Source organism: Orbicella franksi, chromosome 4 (assembly GCF_964199315.1).
Source record: "Orbicella franksi chromosome 4, jaOrbFran1.1, whole genome shotgun sequence".
In the NCBI taxonomy this organism is placed as follows: domain Eukaryota; kingdom Metazoa; phylum Cnidaria; class Anthozoa; order Scleractinia; family Merulinidae; genus Orbicella; species Orbicella franksi.
In genome coordinates this window covers 8,910,814-8,929,620 of record NC_138148.1, presented here as the reverse complement: position 1 = coordinate 8,929,620, position 18,807 = coordinate 8,910,814, and the positions used below count along the sequence as shown (strand labels likewise).

Below are 18,807 nucleotides of genomic sequence, written 5' to 3'. Positions count from 1 at the left end.
TATTCCATAGCGAGAATTTTGTGCATGTAAAAACATACTTCTCTGGGTTTGAATTTTTTATTATTATGGTATCTAGGGAGCATGAATGAGAAGTAAATATGTCTAAGTTACAGATGCTTACAGATTTACACTGGAATTACACTGAATTGCCCCTGACCCTGTGAGGGCTGGAGGTATCGCGCGCATGGGATGAAGGAGATGAACTGCAGCAGATCGAGTTAAGATTGCTTCGCTTGTGAGGTGTAAGATAAATTCATTCAGTGCACAAGTTTATAAGATGTGGGTGGTATGGTCTGTTTATGCAGCATATTTGCACATCTTAGCACCTGGTTCATCAGATTACCTTCTTGTGAGCCAATCCGCATCGGCCACATTTTGTATCGCGGCGAACTCCAGTGGCGCATGCGCCATCTGAACCGGGAACCTTCGAAAACTTCCTAACTCGACAAAATGTAAATTATGTTTGTGCCGCGGAATTCTCCTACGATGAATAGGTATTTTCTATTGAGGTTTTGGCTGTTGGTGTACTTTGCAGCACCTGGATCGTTTGAATCGTCGACCGACCCATGTTTTTGTGCGGTAAGTTCTGTTTGCCTTCCTGACGTTCAGGTTACTTTTGTTGTGATCGCTGAATCGTTCCACCCGTAAGCAGCTGGTCTGGTTGAAGTAATGACTTTAGCTTATTCGCAGACTGTTTTTTTAGAATTTACTTCTTGGACGGAAGGTCGATGTGTTAACAATGTCGATTGAAATGACTTGATTTCTGTAGCTTTTCAAATTATCTAGCGAGTGATGGCGAAAAATTCATAAGTTACATTAAAGCTAATATTTGTGTTATTTTTTTTCTGTGTGGTGGTTTCCCTGGGAGTGAATTGGGAAGGCTTTTGACACGATCGCTGAGCTTACTGTTGAATTTGACAACCACCACTGAATAAACAAGGGCTACAAATGTCAGATATATTTTAAAGCCTGTTTTTTTGACTTAAATCAGAGACATCGATATCGTTACGTGTTACTGTAAAATTAATAATCATAAAATGTTTGCAAGCTTTAGCGTAATGCATGTACGCCAATATTATTATTTTGTGCATGCAACAAGCTTGAATAAAACTTCGTATTTTATTGTCACAGAACTAGACCCCTTTTGGTTTTGTTTCTTATTAGGCTTAAGAGAGACAAAGAGTACTTTTCTCCTGTACAAATTTATTTCTCGTGGCTCTTAACAGTTGGTGCATTTTTGCATGCAAATTGTTGACTGACTTTACCAAGCTACAAAGACCACTCATTCAGGCGCGGTCCAGACGTTTAGTAGCATAAAAATTATAAGCTTGAGTTTTACATTGGCAAATCTTATTTTTACTCTCTTGTTGTATGTTCCTCAATACATGATTCATTTCCTGTTAGATACATAAGTATCTGGGTTTCAATACAGATGCCAAACTAAGTTCAGAAGGAGTAGGTAAAACAATTATTTCAAATTAATCTAATTGTTATCATGAAATTTTAGAAGAAAAATTGAATCACACTGAATTAAGTTTGTATCACATTTTCTCATCAGAACGTCCTTTGCAGATATAAGTTTTTTTTCAGTTCCTAAAGCCAGTATAAAAAGAAGTTGTCAATCACATAGTTATGGAAGGTCAGACCCAAGTTGTTGTATCAGGCATATATTGTTCACTGGATTATAGCATTTGTGGCAAATGAGGTTGAAAATAGGTGGTGTGATATGCACGTGATATAAATTTCTTTAAAGCAATTCTGTAATTGTGCCGACCTTTCATATAACACTGAAATAAATTTTAATCCTTGTATACATCAGAAGGTTCTACAGCCCTCACTTCAGCAGAGAGAACTTTGTATGTGAGACAGTGACAGAAAACAGAATTCATATATTACTCTCTTCATCGATTTGCATACACTTCCATAATATTGATAATCAGCTCTTGCTCTTCAAGACTGTGGTGTAAGAAAAATTTCAAGTAGCCCAAAGGTTCCTAACAATGAAATCCTGGGTGCAAAGTGCCTAAGCTTATATGAGAAGAGTGAGTTTTTTCAGTCACTCAAAATCAAAAGTTGAAGTACAGCCCTGCTCTTTGGTGTACAGAGATCAACCGTACATATTTACAGTATTAATACTAAAAATGGAGTGGTTTTTTTTTTTTTGAGGGGTTGGAGTATTTATTTGGTAGCAAATGCTATTTGGAAGCAGGAAGCTAAGTCATTAGTCATTCCTATTTGAGGATGCGATTCTGGCTAATTTTGCTGGCTGAAAGGGAGTTTGTAATGAGCTGGCATTAACAAAGACTGTGAAGGTACAAAGGCAAGAAAGGCCATCTTGTGCTTGTTAATGAGCCAGCTTACATGTGGTGTTGTCTTCTTTTATCCGTGATTGTACATAAACTACATCACTTGCAAAAAAATTCGGATGTTAAAGTCTTGGACATTTAATTTTGGGATACTTTTTGTCTTATTTAGGACAAATTTCAGACCAAAATTTCGGACACTTTGCTGAAACATAGCTGAATTATGAAAATAAAATTTCGCCTACAAAACACGAGTAAGACTGAAACAACATCTGTGAAAATGAAAGTTTTAAATGCACCCTTGAGGTTTTACAGATAGAGCGACAGGAAAATAACAGAAATTCTATCATCAGATGCCATAACGTATCTTAAGCGGTGTCTCAACTAGAGTTCACTCTGTAAAGGAAACTAAGAACTTTGGAGCTACTTAAAAGCTGCACACTGTGCTGTAAATATTTCAGACATGTAAAATTTTGGACCCCTAAAAATTTTGGATAGTTTTAGTTTCGGACACTTTTTTGTCCAAAATTAAAATTGTCTAAAATTTTTTGCAAGTAATTAATGTACATGTTGTAATGTTTTGTTTTATACTGGCAATGTGATGTTTGTTTGTTATGTTGATTAGTTATCAGGAAAACCTGAAGAATGTTGTTGTGATGTGGAGACAGTTGATCAGATAAACAAGGAGATTCATCCTGTGATAAGTGAACTGGTTAAAAAGAACTTCTTCAAATTCTTCAGGGTATGTGAATATGTGATTGTACATCTGCAGCCATGACAATACAACTGTAGTGTTGCTCAATGCCGTAAAATGATTGTTTACAATACTGCCTCGTGTTGGAGCTGATTTACATGTTGCAACCTTGTCACATGCTATGTCCAAGGCCATAACAAGGGCTGCTTCCTATTCAATCAAATTTTCTTGTTTACATTTCTGTAAATAATTGTGGCAAGTGGTACAATTTTTGCACAATTTCCCAAAAAGAGGACAACCTTGGGAGCTACAGCCAAATTTTTCGAAAATTTCTTACCAAATTATAATTTCTGTTCTGGACATTTTGATTCATCCTATAATTTCCAGAATTTTTGGCTGAATGGTTGGCATTTCGGAAACTTAATAAGTTTTGGACTTTGACAATCCTTGGGCAATTAATTCATATATTCTTCACTATCAGGTAAATTTGAACAGACCATGCCCATTTTGGCCAGATGATGGTGCTTGTGCACTCAGAGACTGTTCTGTGGCTCCTTGTAAAGAGGTTTGTGATCATGATACATAAGTCATTATCATGTAATTTGCAGCCATTTGGCTGAGTAACCAAGTTAACAAGCCCGCGGTGTAATACATGTGTATACTTAATAATAAGACGGTCCATAGCCCCGCAAGGGCTAGGGGCTGCGAGCTATGGGTCAATAGTCCATGAGGCGAAGCCAAATGGGCTATTGACCCGTGGCCCTTGAGGGCAAAGGGTCTAATTGTTTTAGTATCACCCAACTAGTCGGACAGAAAAGGCAATAATAAAGTTAGCAAATGCAAGTTGAAGAAATATTTGTTTGGGAATAAAATGAAAGAAAGGGTCCCACTCAATTGCGCCAATTTCACTGCTCGAGGACCATTACTGATAGTCCTCTAGTAGCGTAGCCAATTAAAATGCAGGACTTGCATTAGTCCGCTAGTTGGGTCACTGATACTAATAATTAATATACATGCTGAAAGAAGCATCTAAGAAGGAAATAAAATGACTGCAAAATTAATGGAAAAAAACTTTTGGAATGTTATTACTAAAATTAAAACACGTTTTCTGGCAAGGGTTTCAGAAAAACTAATAAGTACTTTTTTACCTGGGAAGGGGCAGATGTACACCGGCTATATCAGATATTTCATTCAATGTCTTAATTAAAAGTCACTGTATATACATTGTGCATGTATGTATTTATGTAACGCAGAAATTGTAGTACTTGTAAAGTAGACCAAACACCAGGGCTGTATAAATAACAAGAGCTGTACAATTTGTTTGACAGTCCTTGCCACCTATTTTGCAAGTGATAGAATCTTGTAACTGTTTGGCTCGATAGATGTTCATGTACATGTATAATTCTCAATGTTTTTGTTTATCCCATTTTTCAGGATGAACTTCCAGAAGGCATAAAAGCTGAGGTATGCTCCCTTAGGATTTGTTTTTTTTTACCAGTAATTTTTATTGAGACTATTTCAGAGCTGAGCAGTGGCCAAGATGGTGAACCAAATCAATAAATACAATAATTATATGAAAAAGTATCAGTTGTGACAGCTACTGTACAGTAGTCAATAGCACACCATTTTGTTTCAATTATTTCATTGATTCATCACTGTGTAGAAATGTGTTCAACATGTACATCTGATCATCTATCTGATCACGTGATAGATGATAATTTTAGAGCAATTTTCAACTGAGGGTCGTAACACCTTTAAACCAAACCAATTACTTACCAATTAGCAAGACTGCTCACCGAATCTCAAATTGTGGTTAAACCAAAATCAAAATCAATGTACATGTAATTGCATGATTACCTTTGACACTCAATTGAAAACCACTCTACAATGATTAAAAGAGGTTTTGACGTGATAAGTGTCGAAAATAATTCCTTAAAACTCAACATACCACTTTGTCATCCTATGACAGCACAAGTAAAACCACTTGACTGTATTCCTTTTCCTACATTTTGCATTTGGCTATATGTCATTGCTTTGAGCTTTAATTTGGTTGATTTGTTCATTGTGTGGTCGGTGTCCTTTGTGATTGGTCAGAGTGATAACTTTGGGTTTGGTTGTATAACTCAAATGAAAACTGCTCTAAAAGCGGATTCTGAGGTAATTTAGATCATGTGTAAATTATTTTGCATTTTATCTTATCCTGCTATATGCTCATTAGTTACTTATTCAAGCTGGTGTTGGCTTTAAATAAACTGTAATCTAACTTGTAACAGGGGCGACGGCAACCGAATAGGAGTGGTAACCATAAGGGTGGCATGCATAAAATGCAATCAGATAGTGAGGTAATTTAAAATATAAGTCCTGATTATAAAAGACCTATTTTTCCTAAAACATTGTAATATTTTTAGTACACTAAAGTACTAGATCAGACTGTAAAAAAGAGTTTTTTTCTATAAACACATGCATTAGGCTACTTAACCAGTTTAAATACTGGCAGATTTAGATGTGCAAAGGAACCTTCTTGTACACTTGGTCTTGAGTTTTCTGTTAAACCTAGTGAATGTTTTTTTAATATTCATTTGGAATTCTTTTGGAGTTGAACCATGTTCAAACATTCCTGGCCGAAAAGTCATGTAGATTGAAAAAGGCACTTTGCCAATGTGATTGATAAAATACTACATGTACTTGTAGTATGAAATAATTAATAGTAATTTGAACTATGTATTTGAATAAAAAAGTTCACGTTTTTATTTAAAGCTGCTATTATTAGACATGAAGATATAATGGGTGAAAAGGGAACAATTACAGATGTTACCCAAAAGGTGATAATTATTTATAATTTGCTCAATCTGTCCATGGATACTAATTTTGCAATTACTTTATGATAATAATTGCAAAAACAATACATCACATGTTTCCATGGTTTGTCAGCACTGTCAATCATGTGCAGCACAGGATGTTAGATGAACACAAGAAGAAACCACCCTTATGTGGTTTACCTGCTGTTGAACTAGTAGAAATAAGTGGTTTATTGCTTTTTACGAATTTTTATATTCAATACATTAACCTATTATACTTGCTGTGCTTCTAATCTCTTCAGGAAAGAAAGGGTGAAACTTGTCAGTCACCAGCCAGTGAAGATGTTCTGAGTGAAATTGATAACACCATAAGGTAACAAACCTTCCACAACTTAAGTTCAATTCAGTCCCATGTTTAAAATGGAGAAAGGGGGAGGAGGCTTGATGCAGTGGTGAGAGTTTTCACCTCTCACCAATGTCGCCCAGGTTCAATTCCAGCCCGGTGCCACATGTGGGTTGAGTTTGTTGTTGGTTCTCGCCTTGCTCCGGGATTTTTCTCTGAGTTCTCCAGTTTTCCTCCCTCCACAAAAACCAACATCTTCAAATTCCAATTCAACCAGGATAGAGGACCTGCATGAAAACCAGCTAAGGCTGGTGTGGCTTCTTCTCTAAATATTGTAATTAATTTTTTTTATATTTCGTTTTTAAAATGTTAATTCTTCTTCCTGACAGCCTTACAGTTTCAGTTCTGAGAATTTGGTGGTACATCAAGACAATAATTATTACTTTGTTGATGATTTTCGTTATTCTTGTCGCCTGTTTGCTTGATATTGTATATTTGGTATTGTATATACATGTACTGTGATGAGAAATTTGGACAATTGTAGGATTTTAGTGTTACTGTTGCATTATTAGACCTTGGCCTGCCTAGAACATTAATTAAGGTTTAATGATCCAATAACTAACCATTTTTAGTATCACCCAACTAGTGGACTAATGCAAATCCTGCATTTTGATTGGCTACGCTACTAGGGGACTATTAGTAATAGTCATCGAGTAGTGAAATTGGCGCCATCGAGCGTGACACTTTCTTTCCTTTTATTCCCAAATAAATATTTCTTCAACTTGCATTTGCTAACTTTATTATTACCTTTTCTGTTCGACTAGTTGGGTGATACTAAAACAATATTATTAGACCCTTCGCCCTCAAGGGCTACGGGTCTAATTGTTAAGTAACATTTTTATACCTATGACACAAACCACACATTCACATTGAGCCTGAGGTGTGGTGGGGGGTTGGGTTTCAGCTTACATGTAGCAGAGGGAGAGCACTAATTAGAGAAATATGGTAATTTTATTGCGATACATGTAGGTCTCATTCCCAGTGTGTGCACATGATCTTTGTGTCAGAACTGATTCATTTGGTAAATGTGTTTCTTTTTCTGCAGTGACGAAGATAAACAAGCATTTGAAGCGTGGCATGCTCACGATGATGTTGAAGATAACTTCTGCGAATTAGATGGTGAGTGGCACTGTCCTATCCAGTAGTGTTGCCCATGTAGAGAATGACAGACGTGGAGGGAGAGCGCATCTTAACTACCCAATCAAAGGGCTATTTCTGGATGCAGATGGAGCATGTGGTCAGTGACAGGGGGGATTGGTGGAGTTTTGTCTGTGGCCTCCAAAATGAAGTAGATAGGCTTCAGATTAGATCAGATCAGTTTTAAGATGTGACATGCCTTCCTAGAGAAAATTATCGTATTTGCTTGGAGGTCATTATCTCACTATTCACATAACTACAAATTCTGTTATCAAACCTGTACGTCATTGCATTACTTTTTTTATACCATTGTTAATCTGTTTCAATTTGCAGATGAGTCATCCTCTGGAATGGAGTATGTGGACCTGTTGCGGAACCCTGAAAAATTCACTGGATATGCAGGCTTCTCTGCTCACAGAATATGGAATAATATTTACAAGGAAAATTGCTTCAAGTAGGTCATCTCAGATCTTTTTTTCGCTAGAGAGAAATTTAATAGTTATTGATTATTTTTTGTCGTTGCATATACAGCTGTCATTTTGTTGGCACTATTTCTAATAATGGTTTTCTGTTCTTTTAGACCTACATCCCCCTATGGCAAGACCTATGCAGTGGTAACATCAAAAAATGTTAACAGTAAGTCCAGTTTAATCTATGTAGCTTTTCAGTAGTACAGGTGTAAGATGGGCTTTCACTGAATATCATGCATAACTATTCAATATTCTTTTGATGTTTGAATTTTTGGTTTTAGCTGTTAATGAATGTAATAATTTACATGTAATACTGTAATTTCAGTGTTTTTTTTTTAAGACTTGAAGTAATATATCAAACACTAAAGATCGTGTTTGACCACATTTCCAAACTGTCACCGAGAAGAGAGTTGAAAATATGACACGCAGCGGAGTATTTTTGACAAAGTTCGAGGTGTTTGGAAATGTGGTCAAACACTGTCTTGAGTGTTTGATATATGTTGTCAATCGAAACTAAGACAATGGAGAAAACGGACAAATAGAATCGTAAAAAATCTATGTTAATTAAAATCAGATATCCAAACACTGTCACGGTCATGATTTCCTTTGTTTAAGCTTGATGAATTATTAATGAGTTTGAGAAGTAGGTTTCTGCCTAGATACGAGTCCATCAGAGAGCAATAAGAGAGATACGTACGTTGTTTAAGAGTTTCCTCTAGTCAGGGAAAATTTGTGAAAACTGCAAATATTATCGCTGGCGATTTACAAAGGAATACATGTGCCTGCCAGACTGCTCTGTCAGCTGCCCGGTTATATTTACAGCACTGTAATTTGAATAGAAGTGGATGATTCCTTTTCTAGAAATGTGTCTTGAGAAGCGAGTGTTCTATCGCATGATGTCCGGACTCCATGCTAGCATCAACATTCATCTGTCGGCACTGTACCTCTTTAAAGGTAAGAACTAAGGCCTGACGAGTGCTAAATCTCTCAAGATAAGGTCTTTGTGACATTCTTTAAATTTCCTGAAAGAAGATCAACAAATTATGAACTGCTTTCTTGCTCAAGTATTTTTGGATTAGAATGTAATATATTTAATTTCTGTCCTTTTGAACTATCATAAGTGAGATCTTCGCCATAAATAAAAATCGTCCTTGCAACACGTATCATACTGTTGTCCCACCACTGCTTTGTACCAAGGGTAAGCTAGGTCAAAATCATTCTGTTTAGTTGTATTGAACGAAGAGAACTGTTTTGTTAGGTAATGGTTTGACGAAACCAAGATGGGGTTTGAACTTTGAAGAGTTCAGAAGAAGGTTTGATCCTGAAACCACAAATGATGAAGGTATTTTTAAATAAAATGATGTTTTCATATGCATGTCAGGGATTTTTCATTAAGGGCCGGGTACCGGGCAAATTGACCAGCTATGAGGAGAATTTTGCCCGGCTGGTTTGCCATCTAGCGGAAAGTTTTTCTCACAAAGAAGTTCAGTTCTAATAATTATAGTTTTGCCCACGTGTGAAAACCAGTTGCCATCCTGCTGAAAACATTAATTTGTCAGTATCTACTGTGAGTGACGCTGCTGCAGTCTTTAGCACAATCATATGGATAACCAAATTGCACGTAGTTTTGTGCCAGAGGAAGGCTGGACTGTAACTGAAAAAGTCACGTTCAAGAGATTTTTAATATGTAGTCACAATTGATAAAATGGGATCCAATGGATCACAAGCATCTACATGTAGTCTGAGACCTTCTGCTGGATATGTTGGTTACATTATTTTCTTGTTTTGTTTTTGTTTTTTGTTTTCTTTTACCTTTCTGATTATTGCGTGGATCGTAGGATTTAGAAATTTTATTGGCTTAGTTTGTCAAATTCTACGTAACCCGTGCTTAGCTCGTATTAGTGACCCCGTACTGTAAATGTAAGGTCCTATCAGTTCGAGCTATTGTAGAGTTCATCTTACACATTTCTTTTGGTCCTTAAAATAATGGCAGGTCCAACGTGGTTGAAGAATCTTTACTTTGCCTACACTGTGGTGCTGAGAGCCATTACAAAGGCGGCACCGTTCTGGGAGCAGGAGCAGTTCTACACTGGAGATTTTGAAGATGACCTACAAATTCAGGAACTTGTTCAGGCTCTGCTAGCCAAGTCAAAGTGAGAGTTTTTTCTTTCATAAAAGGATGCAAAGTATGTTGTAGTTCTAGGGTTAAGAGAAGTTGGGGCTTAACTGTGTCAGCACTTCAGTACCCGTTACGCTTTTATGCCATGGGGTGATTACCAACTGCTTGTTCCCGTGCCCACCACATGACATTATATATCACTATACCTACCACGAAGTAAGAATTTATCAACATGTACTTTCTCCTTGGATTGTCACTAGACAGGTTATGAGAATAGAGAAAACATCAGCTGGGACCAATTTATTGTGTCATGATACACATCCATATTCTCACAATTAGCACTCAAGGTATTGTAGGAGCTATCTTGCTACATGTCAATGATTGTATACTTTCTTGTCTTTTACAGAACCTGCCCAAGCACTTTTGACGAAAAGCTAATGTTTACAGACCCAGCAAATGCCAAGATTCTGAAGGTACTACGATAATCAGTTGAGTATTGCGCGACGGAGCTTTGCTGACAAAGTTTTGGACTTAATATGACGGTGTTGCCACGGGTTACTTTCCTCGTTTGCAATGGTAACAATGTCGTTTCCAGTAATCTCGCGCGCTTTGCAGCCAACGACGTCAAAGGCCGACAAGTCGCCACTGGAAAAGGAGCCAGTTGCCCGTGACAACAACACAGCAAAACCTGGTCACCAAACTTTCGTCGCGCTTTACTCAACTGATTATCCCAGGCAGCTTACACGCAGCTGTTACGTGAGTAAATACTTTATTTACATATCTATTCATAAAAATAGCTTTGAAATAAAACAATCCCAAGGCTCATAATATGAATTTTAATTTACATTTTACTGAAAGCACCAGGAAAAAAAAGATTATATTAACTTTGAATGAACTAATTACACGTAGATATCAGAGCACGAAAGGGTTTTGAGTAGCATAAGCAGACGAAACATATTTCTAAAATATTTAGCTTCATCGAAATTTTTTGTTTGTGTTATCAGGAACAAAGCTGTTAAAAAAAAGTCTATTAGAGAAGTATAAAATTCAATGCGTGACTGCCAAACTCTTTAGTTGGACAGAAACGGCAGATGTTGTGTCTGTTGTGTCCAAATGCATTTGAGCTGGGCAGTTCTTCTTTAGCAAGTGAATCAAATAGCCACATCAGAACTGGCCGATTGTCAGTTATTCTTGAAATAACGTCTAGTCTTTTAGAAGCTTCAAAATTTCATTTCGTTTCAGAATATCGATTCTGCCTTGAATATTTACAGAAGTTGGAATAGAAATCATTTGTACTTTTGAACGACTTTAAACTACAGAGAAATCACAACTTAAGAGTTGATTAAACTTAAGGCAAACTGTAGCGAACGGAGTTCAGACTCCAAAGCTTAAGAAAGGACTAACATCGAACGTCAAGGGAGTTCAGCGATTTTACAGTTTCAGCATTTTTCTGAGTGTTTTCCTGAACTCCCTTTTACGAACGGAGTAAATAATAGGATTGCAAACCGTGCTCAGAGAGTACAGCCAGTGGGTAGATAAGATCGCCTCTACAGCAACAGTGCCTCCTGCGGCACGATACATCGCCATGATCCACAATGGCAGGTAACAAAGAACGAATGCACTGATTATGATCACGACATCTCTAGCAGCCTTGCCTTCTATGAGCAACTTGGAGAGTCGCATTTGCGTTCTTCCTGGAGGTCTCCTCCGTTTGTGTGCATGACTTGCATTGAGCTGTAAAGTGGCAGCTGGAGCAAGGCTCTCGGCGATTTGATATTTAAGATTTTCTGAGAGGTTATTCTGAAATGTTCCATGAGAGCTGGAAGATATGAGGTGCTTCTCTTTGCCGGAATTCATCCGACATGTTCGTGCTTCAGTAAGGGCTTGTTCGTAGGCTGTGAGTGGAATGATTTTCAGTTTTCTTCCTGGATGTTGCTTCTGATCATTCACTCGAGATGAACTCTCTCCCTTGGTACCACTGGCATTTTCCAATTTATTATAATGGCTATTCTCTGCGGTGATATCGTCTGAAGATGGTTGCTTGATGGAGCCCTTTTGCCCCTTTGTTTCTTTCTGCCTTGGGGCCTCACAAACTCTCTTTGGTGAACCACTACCATCTTCAAGAGTTGCATGCCGTCTCTGATGATTGGCTTCCGTTAGATGGATCTGGCTATCCATTTTACCTTTCATCTCTTCTTGATCTTGTTCCACTTCTTGCGGTAGAGTGCATCGTTTTTCCAGGTGAACAAGAAACCTCTTCCCTTTGTAACCACGTTTTCCTTTATTATTGTTAATCTGGTTTGGGCCGTCCTCTCTTGTGTCGACAGGACGCACTGTTAGACATTTGGCTGCACGTACATTTCTTCTCTCACAAACGACCTCATTCTTATAACTTGCGTAGTCATCAGGTTCTGGCTGGTATGCAGGCTTTTCTTCACCTTCGTTTCTGTGGCTTGACAGCATGTTACGCACAATCACACTTAGCAACTGAGGAGACGTCGTCACCACTTTTTGCGATCCATTTTGATGTTTTTCTTGCCCATCGTGTTGCTTTGGATTCACGTGATCTCTGGAGCATTGCTGTTGGTTCCGAGAATCTTGCGTTTTTGAATTCGGCCCGTCGCTCTCGGGCTCGGAAACGCCTTTATTGATGATTTCAGCACTGCGTTGAAGCCGATGGACAACTTTGAGCACTTGGTAGTTTAGAATGAAGATCACTCCAATTGGCACAAGAAATGTGACGATTGACACCGGAATTGCTGTTTGGCCGTCCCACTTCTGCTCGCATGTGAAAATGTCCGGATTGTAGACGAAATCTCCCCATCCGAGGAATGGGGCGAGAGAGATAAGGACTGGTAAAATCCACAGCAGTATGACCACGATAGAGGCTCTCTTCTTTGTAATGCGGCTACTGTAGTTGAGCGGCCTTCTAACGATGGCGTCGTACCGCTCATACGACACAGCGCACAGATGGAAACAGGTACTGTGGTGAAGTACTCGGATGATGAAGGCAGCTCCATGGCACCAAGTGGTACCGAAGATCCATTTCTCGGCAGCGACGGCCATAGTGCGGCTGCCTGCTACCAGTGTTGCGACAATCCAATCCGAAAGCGCCAAACTGGCTAACAGAAAGTAGCGCATGTGTCGAAAGTCGCGATACAAAATAACCACGAGTAAAACGAGAAGATTTCCAACGAAGCCCAGTAATGTGCTGAGACCTAAGAGCACCGTAAACACTATCATCAGGCAAGGAACGACTAAACGTTACCCAAATATCGAGTGTTTACCACCAAACGACGACTGCTTTGTAGTTAATTGGGCTAAAAATTCATGTTTTGACATCGAAATGGAAATAAATACTGTGCGTCAAAGGAAGCTCGTTTCCTTGAAATTCACTGACCAGATGGGATGTGACGAAAGATGAACTAACACCCTTTTGATCCGTTATCAGCTCAAAAAGAAGTTTATTTGAATCAAAATTGTTCACTCATGGTTGGCAAATATATTTTGAAAGAGCTTCATCTGTTCACAATGCAGCAAGACCAAAACACGATTGAGTAGTTCAATACATGCACCGGATAATCGCTGGACGAATCTATAAAAGAATAGACTTTTTTTTCATTTCCACCTTTTATTCTTGCAGGCGTTTTTTCAAAGGTTTAATTAGACCTAAATTTGAATAAATCGGTGGAGGTTAGCTCTTCATGGTCTTTGAACCCTCGGAGCAAAGGTATTTGTGTTTTTTAAACCGAGTAAGTTACGTTTATGGAGTTAAAAAAGTACCTTGAAAAGTACCTTGATATTCCGCTCTCAGTATTCTTGTGAAAATTCTTACAACCGCGTCTTGAATTGAGCGTGCTGAAAAGACACAAAAAAACTATCATGTCGCTTTTAACCGGACATTATGGAGTCACTTCTGTTAATTTGAAGAGTTTTTTAATTTCTCTGTAGTGAATAGAGACTCCTAATTACGTTTTGCTTCTAACATTGTCGGCGTTAATAATCACGCGGTGAAAAGTGTTCAGTTGCAATTGTAGAGCAAAGTTTTGTCTTGCGACTTCAGCTACCTTAGAAAACTGTACTGGTGCAAACTCGTAAACTATCGAATCCAAACAAGAATTACCGATTTCCGCCTTTTTCTTTAAAAAAGGACTTGTGTGGACTACTCCGATGCCTTGCTTAGTATAAATAGATCGTTATATTTCTGAATAACAAACTACAAAATACGGATCACCTGCAAACTTGATTCATCAACACGTCTGAGCAATCAGCGCTTTTGAAACAAAGGGAACTGTATATTCACTTCTGTCACTCATGACGTTTAGGGGTGGCTAATGGTCCCTCCAAAACTCTTGCATGGTCTCGCAAAATTTTAGTCGAATTTCACGGGTCTCGCAGTCTCGTTTTTTTAGCGGTCTCGTGCGTCTCGCAGTCTCGATTTTTATACGAAGCTGTCTCGGAGTCTCGATTTTCCGCAAAGCTAAGGGTCTCGAAGTTCCGATTCGTTTATCTGTTTTTATAAAGGACGTCTTCTCGTCACTTGATATTGAATTTCAATGACGCAAAGTTAATCCTTACTTCTCCTAAATCGTCTGAATTCCACAAAAAGCTATAAAAGCTACTGCAACGTCCGTTTTGGCGCCAGAAAAATCGAATTTCTATTTCCAGCCATTTCGAAGAAGCTGGATAAAAGGCTGTACAAGCTCATTCTAGTTCTCAACTAAATCTGGGACTCGAATTTTAAGAGTCTGAACGTTTCGCGCTCGCATTCAAAACACTTTGATGTCTCGGTCTCGCAATCTAAAAAGTCAAAATATCTCTGGCTCGCAGAGAAAATGCTTGTCTCGCCGTCTCGCAGTCTCGCAGTTACCATTCGCCACCCGTCCGTTTGCTTCTTGTGCTGTGAAAAAGTGAATTACTTCCTAGTTTTTTGATGAATGTATCTGAATTTAAAAATTGTTAGAGTTAACAGAATCGACAGCAACACGATGTTCACCTTTTAGTTCCGTTGGCCGTAACGTCATTTCTAGTGAATGTGCGTGGGCAGCTTACATGCAGCTCAACATTCAAGGTTAAATGTGGCCCTCGCAAGCATCTGGTTGCTGCAACAGGAAAATGGGGTCTCGATTCCTGCAACGATCCCTTACACCTCCAAGGTGGCATTGACGACCATTTCATGTTGATAAAACTTGATCATGGCAGTCACATTGGTTCCTCTATGTAAACCTTTTTTTTTTTTTTTTACCAGAATTTCCAGCCTTGAGAAAAGCCTTAATAGCGAATATCTTCTGAAATCTTCGGAAATTTCGTTGAGCCAAACAATTATTCTTTGCCTTTGTTTGAAATTATGGTTCGTTTCTTTGCCATCTGCTTTTTTCAGGGAACGAGGGCGTCGGTGGAGTTTTCATGTCTTTAGAACAAAACCGTGTTTGGGTTACGTCCTACAACTTGTTTGCTTCTCACTGAATAACAGTGGTATCTATTTTTGAGCAGCTCGTTCAGTAAAAGAACTCTTAAATGGAGATGCGTTAACCTTTGGGGGTAATCTGCAATCGCCCGTCTGAAAGAAATAAAAACAAAAAAAAAAAAATAGCTGCCAAAATTTGCGCGAAAATAACCCGACCTTTACCGCCAAAGTTACTGCGCCTGGCGGTCTGGAAAACCGCTGACTAGCACAAGAAGTGATCGCTTTGTAAGTTGCGACAACATTGTTATTTAGTGTTAGTATCACCCAACTAGTGGACTAATGTAAATCCTGCATTTTAATTGGCTACGCTACTAGAGGACTATTAGTAAATAGTCCTCGAGTAGCGAAATTGGCGCAATCGAGCGTGACGCTTTCTTTCGTGTTATTCCCAAATAAATATTTCTTCAACTTGCATTTGCTAACTTTATTATTGCTTTTTCTGTCCGACTGGTTGAGTGATACTAAAACAATTAGACCCTTCGCCCTCAAGGGCCACGGGTCTAATTGTTAATTAGACCTATTTGCTTTATTAACTCCGTAACATTTCGATAATCAGCTCGGAATAAAAAGAATCCCATCCGAAAATGTCAGACACAAAAATTCTTCCGAAAATAACTCCTTACTTAGTTTCAGTTGTTGAAGAATAACATTTCTTTAGATGTGGCAATGCGGAGGCAGCGTGGCCGAGTGGTCAGGGCGCCGGACTTGAAATCCGGAGGTCATTTAATACAGTATTTTAGAGACTTTTGATTGTAGATGCGATGATTGCCGAACTTGTTGCCGACTCTGTTGCGTTCGCGGCCGTCACAAGAGAAATATCCATGATAAGAAAATTTCTGACACACTTTTGTTCTTCGATGCTTGAGGAATGTTCTGGCCAAATTTCATGGACATCTGCGAAACCTACATACCCTGTTAATTCATTTAAAGAGATGGTATTCTCGCGAAAAACTATTGCGGGTTATCGCCGTTTGAAGAGTTGTAAACATGTCACGCCTTTAGTCGGATGCATGTCAACAGAATATACCGCCAGCCGATGAAATCATGGCACCCCTATAAAGTTCACAGCGAGCGAGATGATTTTCGCGGGAATTCCAAGGCAATAATAGTGTAACAGTCACGTTGTCCTTGTTGAACTTCAGCGTGCGTTTATAAAGCAGTCTTCGCCGCTCATGAGTAATGGGGAAAACCAAGAGAAATAAGCGGGGTAAAAGTACGGGTACGAGTATCCACGATTCCTTGCCGCTGTCGGTCAAAGTTTTCTTCCTGCCTTCAAGAAATTCCGCTCTTGTCTTCTTCTTTAGGTCCTGGCTTCGATTTTTTCCCTGTCCAAGACCTTTCCCTTCCTTTTTTAGCACGTTTCATGACCTCAATAAGGAGTGATAGGTAGCATGGAAGAGCGAATTAATTCGAGAACACAACTGCGAAATTGTGCATTGGTGCGTCTTTTGCGTCAGCCATTACTACAATTTGATTAAGAAGTAGTATTGAAAAGTGTACATTATCAAACCTCACAATGTTTTTTTTCTCTTTTTTTGTATTTTTGTATAGGAAGAGTTCAAGCTTCACTTTAGGAATATTTCTCGTATCATGGACTGTGTTGGCTGTGACAAGTGTCGATTGTGGGGCAAGGTTCAGGTAGGCTCTCTTCTCTCAGTTACTTTCCTATTACAGCGTCAAATACTTGAATTTTCCACTCCCCGTGGAGCATAGGTTTATGCCTATGGAAGCCTACCACCATCAGGTTCTGTTTTGTGCTAACCCCCCCCCCCCCCCCCATCAACCACTTTACTCTCATTCAGTCCCTTCTCGGCCCTTCCAGCCGCGGTAAGACTCGGGGTAATGAGGGGGGCGGGGAATGGGGGGTGATTGTATCAATTTTGCATCGGGTATCTGGTAGTTCGTGGGTTCCATTCCCGGGGAAGTCAGATGTTTTCTTGATTCCACGCTCGTGACAACTGAATTGACGTCTCTCTCATTTGTCTTTATTTCTTGTTCTTTTAAACAGGTTCAGGGCCTTGGTACCGCCTTAAAAATTCTATTCTCAGGTCACGAACTGGACGACGGCAAATTCAACAAAAGCAGTCAGTTTCACCTGAAAAGAACAGAAATCGTTAGTCTGTTCAACGCCTTTGGAAGGTAACTGAAAACTATTTGTTAATTTACTTGAATTTTATTTATTTAAATCGTACCTCTTTTGAACTCGCTCTCATTTATTCATTCCTTGATAATGGCAAGGAACATTATATCGTTAGCTTTTACTTGCAGGTGAATTTTATTTATAATTTTATTTTTCAGGTTGTCCAGTAGTATAAATTATCTACAGACGTTCAAATCAATGAAGCACGGGTAAGAGTTTCCATGGCATTTTTTCATTTCGTATTTCGCATTTGTCAGTGCACATATGTCATTTTCTATTTCATGTTTCACATTTTCACATCTCTCATTTCACATTATTTATTTTACATATCGTATCTTACGTTTCCCGAGTTACTTCGCAATTTTGTGTTACTGTTGCTTTTTTTTTTAATTTTTAGAAACCGTAAGAGTGTATATAATGGTTCCATTTCGCTGGCAAAAAGTAGAACACGAAATTGCACTTTGTAAAGAAATATAGCGCGGCGCTCCACGAAAGCGGACGACCGAGAGGACATTGCAGAGTTATTTTCCAGCTTATTTCCTGATATAGACATGTTATCAGTTATTTCATCACTCAATTTTCTTTCCATTTTCTTTGCAGGCACAGATAACAGCGAGTTCACGGTGGCCTGGTACCATCGAATGATTTCGGCGCAGTTTCCTCTTAGAAAGAAAGAAACCACCAAAAGAGAAACCTGGATAAAGCAAAAAACATTTTTTGATGCAATTTATGTTGACTGCACGGAAGTTCGATTGTAAAGTTGGTTGCATTTGTGACCATTACTATGACAGCGTATAGTCTTAGTCAAGAAGCCTTGAAGTCTAAGATTTTGCCAAAATTTAAATTATTACACAAATTAAGCGATTTCTAATAATGCCTGTGAAAATTGAATTTTTAAAAGTAATATAACGGAAGTTAATCGCCAGGCAGTTGATTTTATAGTAAAAGATAAAAAGGCAAACTGTAAGTGCTGTTTGTTAAGCCAGTTATCTTTGATAATAATAATCACCCTTTTGTGGACTTTTGTGCGATGAACGTTTTTGGATTTGTAGTACTAAGTTATTAGTATTTCAGTGTTGTAAATAGTCTCAGTAACGACTTGGAAGATAATTTCTGAGGGAAAACTAAAACCACGTACAGTAATTTGCGCTGAGTAGTAATAATAGTATTTTTGTGACATCAGGTGTTGAATAAAGAAACCACATCACTTGCAATAACAGTCCTTCATTGACTCTCGTAAGACCCAAAACAAAGGATTCGTAGGTAGCCAAACGCA

At 38.5% G+C, this 18,807-nt stretch overlaps 1 protein-coding gene across 2 annotated transcripts; it reads left to right on the top strand.

Moving 5' to 3' along the window:
• The first annotated feature begins 84 nt into the window (after positions 1 to 84).
• Positions 85 to 18,744, top strand: LOC145484419 (ERO1-like protein beta). 2 transcript variants are annotated; one of them, XM_081463038.1, is made up of 17 exons: positions 90 to 579; positions 2,929 to 3,045; positions 3,479 to 3,562; positions 4,432 to 4,461; positions 5,271 to 5,339; positions 6,098 to 6,168; positions 7,244 to 7,317; positions 7,669 to 7,789; positions 7,916 to 7,971; positions 8,667 to 8,759; positions 9,064 to 9,147; positions 9,799 to 9,958; positions 10,331 to 10,397; positions 16,943 to 17,029; positions 17,400 to 17,530; positions 17,690 to 17,740; positions 18,132 to 18,744. In XM_081463038.1, the coding sequence occupies exons 1-17, from the start codon at positions 460 to 462 to the stop codon at positions 18,139 to 18,141; spliced, it is 1,425 nt and encodes a 474-aa protein (XP_081319164.1). In that variant the 5' UTR covers positions 90 to 459; the 3' UTR covers positions 18,142 to 18,744. The 2 variants fall into 2 exon arrangements, with proteins under 2 accessions (XP_081319165.1, XP_081319164.1); XM_081463039.1 differs by lacking the exon at positions 5,271 to 5,339 and having other exon boundaries at positions 85 to 579.
• Positions 18,745 to 18,807: the final 63 nt, after the last annotated feature.

Bases quoted from the DNA above. Each gene is read 5' to 3' on its own strand.
- LOC145484419 (XM_081463038.1), top strand. From the start codon at position 460: ATGTTTGTGCCGCGGAATTCTCCTACGATGAATAGGTATTTTCTATTG. The intron at 3,563-4,431 runs GTTTGTGATCAT...CCCATTTTTCAG, and splicing joins CTGTGGCTCCTTGTAAAGAG to GATGAACTTCCAGAAGGCAT. The intron at 7,790-7,915 runs GTAGGTCATCTC...CTGTTCTTTTAG, and splicing joins TACAAGGAAAATTGCTTCAA to ACCTACATCCCCCTATGGCA.